Here is a 10,699-nt window from a genome sequence, read left to right as displayed (position 1 = left end):
AGAGACACAGAGAGACAGAGACGGAGAGGGAGAGAAAGAGAGAGAGAATGCTACATGTGTATGCTTTCTCAGCATGATGAGGTTAAAAAATCATAAGTCAACTATCCTAGGTGAGGGACCATCTAAACTCTACCTCTTGATTTCCAAAAGTTTGGAGTACCAGGGATCAAACTCGGGGCCTTGCACTTGCCAGGCAGCCACTTAGACAGCTGAGCTAGCTCCCCAGACTAGTTTTAGGTTTCTGAGTAATCTCCATGCTGATTTCCATAGTGGTTGTACCAGTTTACACTCTCTTTTTCATTTTTTTTTTCTTTTTTTTTTTTTTTTTTGTGTTTAGGGAAGGGTCTACAGGGTGTTCAGGGTCTCACTACTAGATCGGACTTGTAGTGATGCGCCTGTTTATAGCCTCCCAAGAGCTGGGATTACAGGCGCATGTCACCACACCCAGCCTCAATCACCAGCTCAGCATGCCCCGGGGGTGGGGCCAGCATGGCAGGCCCAGGGATCGAAACCCCCTACCCCTCCTGCGCCTGCACACAGGCATTTTAATCCACTGAGCTCTTTAGCCAGCCCTTGCACTCTCTTTCACAAGTTTAGAAGGCTTCCCTTTCTCCCACAGCCTACTGGCCTTTGCCACTATTTGATTTCTTGGCGGTTGCCTTTCCTTCTGGAGGACAATGGAATCAAGTACAATGGAATCAAGAATCACAGTGTTGCTTTAATTTGCATTTCTCTGGTGGCTCACAAGGCATCTGTGGGAAAGTGGATGTGCCTTGTGTTAAGGGGAAGAAACCAGACCCACAGACTTAGCTCGCACATGGCTTCTCTCACAGGAGAAAGCTAAAATATAAATAAAAAGCAAAATAGAGCAAATAACAGGAAATAGGGGGTAGATCTTTCTAAACAGGAAGTGTGGAGAGATGGGAGGGAAGAGGAGGTGGTGAAGAAAGCGTTGAGAGGTGCTGCTTCTGTTCTTAATGAACTGTGTGGTAATGCCAGTAGCCAACTATGAGAACAAGAAAAGGGTGTTGGCTGTTAATGGGGAGAGGAGCAGACACAAAATGCCTACCTTGGAAAATGAGTAAATAAATGCATAAGGGAATAAAGGATTACAGTTCCGTGAGGACTTACTGAAAATGTATAGTAAGAAGTTTAAAGTGAGACCAGTCTGCCTGTGTATTAGTTAGTGCTCTATAACAAAATACATGAGGCAGGTAACTTATAAAGAAGAAAAGGCTCCTTTGGCTCATGGTTCTGAAGACCCAAGATCAGGTGAGCCTGTGTTTAGGTGCTTGACAAGTGCAGAGGTCAAAATGTGGACTGCAGGCCAGAGCACATGAGCCAGAGAGCAGGAGGAGGAAGAGATGGGATCCTATGGGCCCCTGCAAGGGCACATCCACAGTGAAGCAAGGACCAGCTGCAAAGGTCCCTCACCCTCAGAACCTCCCAATAGGCCACCCCAGGGACCAAAATTTTAGCACCTATGCCTTTGGGAGACTCTTTTAAACTGTGACAACATGTTTGGTCACTTTTCTCCAAGCCACCCAGGAGTGTAGGTGAGAAGGGAACTGAACATTTGCCAAGGGACTCTTGCAGGTAGCAAGGGTGCCGGGCAGCCCAAGAGGTTTGTGAGCTGATGTGGAATCTACGTTTCCTTCAGGATCTCTGCCCCTCCCTGTGCCCTACAAACCCAAGAAGCCCAGCAACGCACAGCACTCCAACCTAGATTTCCAAAATTCTGAGCTTTTAACTTTAAATAACACTGAAGCCTGCCACACCAGTCTAGCTTGGCTTCCCCCAGCAGCACTCTGCAGGGATGTCTGCAACCAGAGATGCCCTCTGGGAGTCCAGTGTATGCCCCCGCAATGGTCATGTCACCATTCCTCCTCTACGGGTGGCACCTGGAAGGACTTCGCTGCAGGGAAAGGTGGGACACCTCTGCTCAGAAAAGCCTGCATCCAAATTCAGTTACTCTCTGTCTTTCCAAAAGAGCGACAAATAATACAGACATGAAAATTAACTCCACGCTTGCATGATAAGCCTCCAACGGCTTTCACCAGAGCAAAAATATTTTCCCCCAAAAGAAACAATCAATTTTCTCCCACAATGTATGAAGACAGGGTGGTTTTTCTTTAATTTCCTATTCATTAAAATTACATACTTGTGTGCATTATGCATACATACACACTTATGCATACATGCAGCATGTATTATGCACACATTTATACCTGCGTGTGATTTATGTGCGTATGTGCTTGTACGTGCACATTCACTTCGAGCTGTGACACCCCTGCAAAACAAATAGCAGGCCTTGCAGTTCCATTTCCCAGAACTTCTATGGAAGATAGACGATGTGGGGAGGTCTCACCCTCGTGAGGCTGGGGTCACAGGGGACTTGATGCCCTTCCTTCCCCAGAATCAGAACAGGAGAACCCGATCAGTGAGGTTTAGGTCAAGGTGAATCTCTTGGCAGCCCTCAGTGTAGGTCCACCTTATACACCTTTATCTACCCTTTGAAATGGTGCTTCTACTTTTGGGGATCTTTGTTATCCGAAAACGTCCCACTTCCCAAAGTAAGTTTCAAGGCGCTCCTACCGCAAGAGGGTCACGGGGTGAGGCACACCAGTCCCCGGCGGCCCAGCTGCCCCTGCACACCCATGCACCCATGCACCCACGCCTGTCTCTGCTTCCTCGCGCAGGCCTACGGTGTCTTCAGCGAGGGGCTCCCGGCCTTCCGCGGCCTGCAGCGCCGCCTGCTCCTGCGCGGCCTGCGTCCGGGCGGCGTCTACACCGTGAGCTTGGAGGCCTGCACTGCGGCGGGCTGCGCACACTCGGCACCCCAGCGGCTGCGTGCAGGCCGGGGCGCCCCGGAGAACCAGCCGGCGCCCGTGGCGCATGTTCTGGGGCCCACGAGCGTGGAGCTGAGCTGGGCAGGGCCCGCGCGCCCCCGAGGAAGGATCGCGCGCTACGAGGTGGTCCGCAGATGCGCGCAGGCCGAGGAGAGCACAATCTTCGTAGACCGCGGCCTGGAAAGGAGCGCCATGGCCTACACCGACATGGGGCTGCGGCCCTGGACACCCTGCGAGTACAAAATCTGTGCCCGCAACTCCGAGGGCCGCACCTGCAGCGCGTGGACCGCGGTGCGGACCCCGCAGGCGGCCCCAGAAGGCCTCTCCCCGCCCAAGCTGGCCTGGGCCTCCGGGGACCCCGGCACCCTGAGCATTTCCTGGGCACCCCCGGAGCAGCCCCATGGGGTAGTCCAGTCCTACGGGCTGCAGAGGAACGGGGTGCGCTACCCCTTCAACTTTGACGCTGGGACCTTCAGCTACACGGACCGCGACCTGGTGCCCTTTGCTACCTACAGCTACGCCGTCCTGGCCTGCACTCTCGGGGGCTGTTCCAGCAGCACCGTCGTCCAGGTCACCACTCCTGAGGCAGCCCCGTCAGGGCTCAGCCCCCCCACCGTCTGGGCGGTCAGTGCCAGTCAGATCAATGCGTCATGGTCCCCACCATCCACTCCAAATGGGGAGATCACTCAGTATCTGCTGAGATATGACGGCAAGGAGCAGCCCGCTGGGCAGGGCCTGTCCCTGCTGGTGTCCCACCTGCAGCCTTACACTCAATACAACTTCTCCCTGGTCGCTTGCACCCGAGGGGGATGCACAGTCAGCGGGTCCAGTTCTGTCCAGACGAGGGAGGCGCCACCAGAGAACATGGGACCTCCAGTGTTGCAGGTGATGGGCTCAGAATCCATAGAAGTCACCTGGGAGCCCCCAAGAAACCCCAACGGCCAGATCCAAAGCTATGAGCTTAGGAGGGATGGAGCCCTGATCTATACTGGCCTGGAAACTCGTTTTCACGATTTCATGCTCTCCCCCGGTGTGCAGTATGGCTACAAGGTGACTGCCACCAACAGCCAAGGGGACACTTCGAGTCCTCTTGTCAAAGACCGAACCAGCCCCTCAGCACCCTCGGGGATGCGGCCTGCAAAACTGCATGCCAAGGGTCCTTGGGAGATGCTGGTGAGCTGGGACCCTCCCGTGAGGACCAACGGTGACATCGTCAACTACACCCTCTTCATCCGTGACCTGCTCCGAGGAGAAACGAGAATCACGCACGTGAACACGACCCACAGTTCTTTTGATGCTCGGTTGCTGGTGGTGGAGCAGCTGAAGCCATTTCACAGGTAGGTGGGCAAGCGGGGTGCTCTGAGAGGAAGCCACTGACCCTTCTGCTGTGGGAGTCCTGCTCAGGTCTAATAAGCCAATCGCCTGAGGTCCCCAGCCCCGACCATCGTAGTGGAGAAGATTCCTGCAGGTAGTGTTTGCAGTTGACCATCCTACCTAGAACTAGTGCAGAGATGAGGCCGCTTCCCTAACGCGGGTCGGGCCTGACGTCATCCAGACCTCACACGGTTCCCAGACCCCGGGAGTGCCACCTGCCCCAAGCCATGAACAGAACTCGCAGCCCTAAAGTAGGAAAAAATGCTGTCAGTGAGTAAGTGAGTGAGCGCATTACCAGCCAGACCCGGTCTGCACCAAAGCTTGTGCTGGGAATGGCCTTCCTTAGGAATCCAGCAGGAGGCTCCTCTGGACCGTTTCCGCTTTTCAGGCCTGCCTGGCCCTGAAGCGGTGGCTTCCAGACAGCACCCCTCGGCTCTCAGGCTGTGCCGCACGCTTTTCTCTGGCTTTTGCCTTGCGTGAAAGCGTGTTTCTCCCTCCACAAAGGAATCTTCCTGCAGCTTAATAATTTCTTGGCAGTTTTCCCTTTTACATTTTAAGTAACTTGAGTCCCCAGAGAGAAGAGTAATAAAGGACATTTTATGCCTAAAATTTAGTAAAATTAACATAACAACTTTAAAAAAATTAAAGGTTGAAAGTGTTGATTTCCACTCACCACAGATAAAATTGAGCCATCATTGTAATCTACTGATATGTAGATTAAATGCCTCTGTAATTATCTATCTCTGATCTATGGTGCTGGTTAAATGAAACATTCATGGTCTTACGCATCTATTCACCACAATTATTTAGGGTCATATTAAATATTAAAGAGTGATTAAAACTTCCTCAGGTATCCTCCACAGCTGATCCACATGCTCTGTGTTGGCTTTTATTTTACTCTAATTTGGGGTATTAAAAAGCCCACACTGACTGCAGAGCTATAGATTTTCTAGCAGCTTCTTTCTCTGACTTTACATGCAAGTTCCAAAAGTGCTATCACTTCCCCCCCCTCAAAAAAAAAAAAAAACAGCTGTTCTTCACAAAGATTTCTAGAGAAGGGTATGGTTTTCCAGCTGTGAGAGGGACACATTTTTTTAGACTGGACATAAAAAAGGTTTAGTTCGTCTAATGAGCCTACCAGAAAAATAGCAATGCCAGAGGAGCCTCTTCTGTAGCCCCTGTAATTAACGCTCTGATGCCCATGGTGTGCGACACATGAGGCTGCTAGCCTGTGACTTTTAGTGCATGTTCATAGTTATTGATGTTACACCTTAGTGTGTTCACTCTTGGGCACCCTAGCTGGTCAGTAGGAGGAAGGAGCCTGGGATGTTCCAGAAAGCAACCAACCCAGGGTTTACAAACTACCGCAAGTAATGCAGAAAGTAATGTTAAGGCGAAAAATCAGAACTGAGCTCACACTCCACCACATGGGGCTGTGGGTGTGTTCTTATCTGCCAGTCACCCCTCCCAGTAGAGAGGAGAAATAGGAATGAGGAGGGGAAGGGAGATGGAAGGGGGGGGGAGAAATCGCCAAGGGGAAGAGAAGAAGGTGACTAGCAGAACAGGAAGCATAAGCCACAGAGCAGCAACAGCAGTTCATCAGAGAGAAAAGGTGGAAGACGGATTTGGACAAGGCTGGACCCAAAGAAATCAAGGGAGACGGAAAGGGAGCTGGGTGTTGAGGGTAAACGAGGGGTGTCGTACAATCAATGGGCTAGCATGCACTGGTTTTTCCACCATAGGTAGGCACTTAACACTAACTACAGTCCCTGCTATGTAAATAGACCTTTTCAAATGGCAGAGATCAGTGCTGAGGCAAAGCATAATTGATTAGTTGAGTTTAAGGGGATGGGGATGAGGTGTCGCCGTGCCAGATAATCTAGCATGCAGTGGGGCTTACTTTGGCCCCAGAAAGTCTCTTGGTGGCACACGGAGACTTTTCAAGACCTCAGGTATCAGGTGGGGGATTTGTCCCCACTGAGACCTAAACTCCAAGCTGTCCCCTTCACAAGCTAGAAACATCTTCCAGCCCTGGCTGCCGTCAGGAAAAGCCCACAGCTGACTTCTCCACTGCTCTGTTAAATACTCTTGTGGAGCACTAGAATTTTTACCACCTCAGAAAGAATCTTGAAGGCGTATTTATTCCATGCAGCCTTCTTCTGGGAAAGAACTGTGCCTACTCCCTCCAAGCAGATGAAAATCTTCCCTTCCAGGAGGATTTGAAATGTTCAGAGTTTCCACGCAAATATGACTTCTTTATTCTTCAAAAGAGTTAAACGGGCCAGGGAGACAGCTCAGTGGAATAAGTGCTTCCCTGGCAAGCACAAGGACCTGGGTTCAATGCACAAGGACCTGAGTACAATCTCCGGATCCAAAAAAAAAAAAAAATTAACCAAGGCTGGGAGGTGTAGCTCAGTGGGAAAGCTCTCATTCAGCATGCATGAGGCCCTGGGTTCCATCCCCAGAACCAAAAGAACTTTGTGTGAAAATAAAAGTGAGCTGAGTGTGTGACAGCACATGCTGTCACCCAGCAGATGGAAAGGCTGAGGCAGGAGGACTGCAAACTAAAGTCCAGCCTAGGCAGCATAGCAACTTAAGGAGGCTCTATCTCAAAACAAGGAGGATAAAGAACTAGGGGCATAGCTCAGTGCAAAAGTCCTAGGTTCAATCCCCAATACCAGAAAACAATAATACATGTGGACTTACCTTCTTTTTTGAGAACACTTGGTCTTTGAAAGACATCTCCTACAGGTCTGTTGTGCTGACCATCTGCAATCTTGCCTCTCACCCTAAGGTACGAAGTGCGAATTCAAGCCTGCACGGCCCTGGGATGTGCGTCCAGTGACTGGTCCACCATCCAAACTCCAGAGATAGCTCCTCTGATGCAGCCTCCTCCTCACCTGGAGGTGGGGATGGCTCCAGGGGGCTTCCTGCCCACTGTTTCCCTTCTGTGGACAGGGCCGCTCCAGCCAAATGGGAAGATTTTATACTATGAATTGTACAAGAGACCAGCAGCATCTCAGTCTGGAAATTGCCATCCAGTGCTGACCTACAACGGGAGCTCAAACTCCTTCTTGGATTCTGAGCTGCTGCCTTTCACCAAGTATGAGTACCAGGTAGGAGCTGTGTACGTCCCGCTGCGCACACTGAGCTGCCACGCAGACAAAGATAGCTCGTGATTCACAAAGCCACTTAATAAACAGAGGCCAAGCCAGGGTGAAGGTAGGCTTTAAATGTTTTTAAGCAGCACACAAGGAAGGAAAGGCTGTATGTGTTCGCTGCCTTCATTTTCTTGATTTTTTATTCTTGTGATAGATGTGTGCTTTTTCTAGGTAAATAGGGGACATATTTGCCTTCTGCTCTAATGCAGTGGTTTCCAGCAGTAAGCGCCACTCTGGCAGCGCCGCTTTGGCTCTAGACACTCCTCAGCGGAAGATCCCTTTGCATGTAGCTCATTACTTGTAACTCAAAATGAAATCTGCCGATGCACATCTATAGCTAAGTATGATATAACTACATTTGCAAGCGAGTGGTAATAATGATCATAATAAAACTCCGTACCTCCCTAAAAAGCTGAACATGAAGATTTATATTCTGAAAACAATTTGAAATCCACAGAGAATTTTTCTTAGGCTTGTTTTGCCTTTGAAGCCCACAGTCACTGTTCTTGTGGCAGCAGCCCTACTTCCAGTGTCCCCACCTTCGTGCAGATGTGTTGAGAGGGTCAGCCAGCCGCTCCTGGCCAAGCAAGGAGCACACAGGCCACACTCAGCCCTTAGGCCCACCTTGGGTTTGACCTTCAGCAGAGCCACTGGGAAACACAAGAGGTAGAGGTGAGAAGTCCTGATGAAGTCCGGCCTGCCTCCATCTGCAAGGTGTTCTCCCTACATCCCCAAGCAGAACCCTACAGATCTTCCAGTTCTGTATCCTCCCAGTAAAGGCTCTTGTGCCTAAGCCAGGCTTCCTTCCTCTCGCCTGAAACCCAGTGAAGGTGGCTGCTGACCTAAGTGCTATGTGCTGGGCACAGCATCAGGAGAAGTTTTCTGAAAGAAAAAAAAACAGACCCTTGAAATTCTGATCCCAATGAGAAATAATAAAAGTGCTAAGGAATAGGGTGACGAAATTGATGAGCATAATGTGATTAGAAGTAAATTTTAAGCATGAGAAAAAGTATGTTTGAGGTCTATGATGTATGGGATCAGCTAGCCAGGGAAATTGGTGAGAAATGAAGACAGGCTCCTCGGTGGTTTGCAGAAATAGAGATAAATCCATAATTTCTTGTTTGCAATTCTAAATCTAAAAATCTCGTGAAAGCAAATTTTTCTTGGTGGGGGTACAATGCATGTGGTGGCAAATTGCAATCTGAATAGACTCGAAACTATCTATAGCGTTTATTTATTTCACGTAAATATGAATATTCATGCTTTGTTGCAGAAATAAAATAATGAATCAGGTCGTCTTGGAGATGTCACTAACTATACGGTAGATCCATTTTGTTACCTGTCTGAAATTTGAACAGCAAAAAAGTTTTAGAGCCCACCAGCCTCCAAGGATTGAGGACAAAGACTGTGTCTTATGTTACAAATGAACAAGGTACCTCCCGGTGCCCTGTCAGGAACAGAATACTGTTAGAAGGCATAGGACCTGGGTGGCCTTCCCTTGGTTCAATCTCATTATCTTTACTGAAAAGTGTCAGTTGCCCAGAGATCCCTCACTTCTCAATTATCTCACTTCCCTTAGGAATAAAGTTCTATCTTTTGAGAAAACGGGGCGGAGTTAGCATGAAGCCTTTGACCTGAGTGAGGCGAACCAAAACGACGCAGAGGCACCAAAGGCAAACCAGTGATTGCAGCTCCCTCGGGATTCACTGCCCGGTGCCATGGGGTTAAGTGTTGGTCACCTCCGCCTGAAAAGCCTCCTCTTAGTCTTCCAAGGAATGGTGAACTCGGAGTGTGTGTCTTGTTTCTAGTTAAATTTCTCGTCAGGAGCCAGGACGACCAAGGAGCCTACACTGCAGAGCGGAGGCGAGTTGCGAGCCTCCAGCCGAGCAGACTCCTTTGTGACCATCATTATGAGCCCTGTGTCACAATCTTCTCCGTGTTCATCATATCCAAATGAAAGTGCTATGTCTAATTTGGTTTTTGTACCACACTGATCTCAAATTTGCACTTATTAGCTAATCCTGGGTTGTTATAATATAAGAGTACAGAGCCGGAAAAAAATTCAAGCCTATCAGGCCCTGCACTCATAAAAAAAATGACATTTTGAAAAATAGAGATTTAAATGCTGACATAAGTGAACTAAAATATTGGACCTACTTAGCCCATATGAATGCTGAGCCTTTACAGACTGTACATTATTCTAGAAAATTCATTGAGGAAGTTATATACTAAAAGAATTTGTTTCTGTTCCACAAAGCCACACTTTGTCTTGGACATGAGTTTTGCCACTCTCAGACCTCCTGGAAGGTCACTTCCTCGGTCACTCACCCTTGAGAAAACGTGTAGACATCTTCTGTTTGCCTGACACCGGGCAGTGATGTGAATCTTCTGCTGAGGGTTGTATTTTTTAAGTAACTCATTGATTTGTCAGGAACAAAGGCAAAGGAGACATGTCCCAGAGTGTGGGACGATTGATCAAGAAGTGGCTGAGCTCTGTGGTTGAGTGGTGGTCGGCCACATGGTTTGCCCTGGGGGCGTCAGGGGTGGCTCGTGACCTCCACCCTGCCCCACCTTCTACCACCGTATTCACTGTGCCTTTGAGTTTGGGCATTGAAGGCAGAAGCCAGGATTCAGCTGTGTGGGGGGAACAGACTGCTTTCACCAGGCTAAGGTGAGTCACCCAGTCAGTCAGTAAGACGGACGCTTGTGGTGTGGACAAGGTCTACCGGGCTGCAGGGTCAGGACCTATCTGCAGGCATGGATGCTGAGAGAAAGGAGCCACTCATTCGTGCAGACCACAGAGGATGAGGATGAATAAATGTCACTCACCTCAGGACAGTTCATGCAGGACATGTAGACAGTTCATGCAGGACAGCTTGGTAGCCGGTTCTCTTAGGAGAGCCGCGCGATGCCACAGGTGCCTTTTCCCAGTAATACTTCAATGTGGAGCCATGTAGCGACAGCAGTTCTTAGGATTCCTGTACAGAAGGTTCACCAAGAGCTTGTTTGAGTGCCAATTCCCACATGGAGAGAAAGGGACTCCTGCAACCTATGTTCTTAACAAGTGGCTTGTGTCACTAGCAACTCACATTTATTGAGAAATCCTGGGAGTTATTAGGAGCTACCAGTCCTCTCCTGTCACTGTACCATGCTGTTGTTGACTTGACTAGTTCCATGGGAACTTCTGCACTTTGGCATACAGAGCAGTAAGCACCCACACGCTCTCAGGGGCACTGAAAAGTGCTGGTGCCACGTGGCTGGTTGGTGACTGAGGGGAAGCCCCCTGACTCCCTAGCATGAGGGCCTGGCTTGGGG

The 10,699-nt window shown here is 49.6% G+C and overlaps 1 protein-coding gene across 1 annotated transcript in view; it reads left to right on the top strand.

Annotated features, from left to right (window-relative positions):
* Window positions 1–10,699, top strand: part of Ush2a (usherin) — a 732,353-nt gene that overhangs the window by 682,022 nt on the left and 39,632 nt on the right. Inside the window, exons 62-63 of the mRNA XM_004626936.2 lie at window positions 2,700–4,186; window positions 7,018–7,339. Coding sequence (XP_004626993.1) covers window positions 2,700–4,186; window positions 7,018–7,339 — 1,809 coding nt within the window. The remainder of the gene's footprint in view (window positions 1–2,699; window positions 4,187–7,017; window positions 7,340–10,699) is intronic.

Source organism: Octodon degus, unplaced genomic scaffold, assembly GCF_000260255.1.
Source record: "Octodon degus isolate 3935 unplaced genomic scaffold, OctDeg1.0 scaffold00017, whole genome shotgun sequence".
In the NCBI taxonomy this organism is placed as follows: Eukaryota; Metazoa; Chordata; class Mammalia; order Rodentia; family Octodontidae; genus Octodon; species Octodon degus.
The sequence above is the reverse complement of the archived record's forward strand: the minus strand, read 5'-3'. Positions and strand labels throughout refer to the sequence as shown.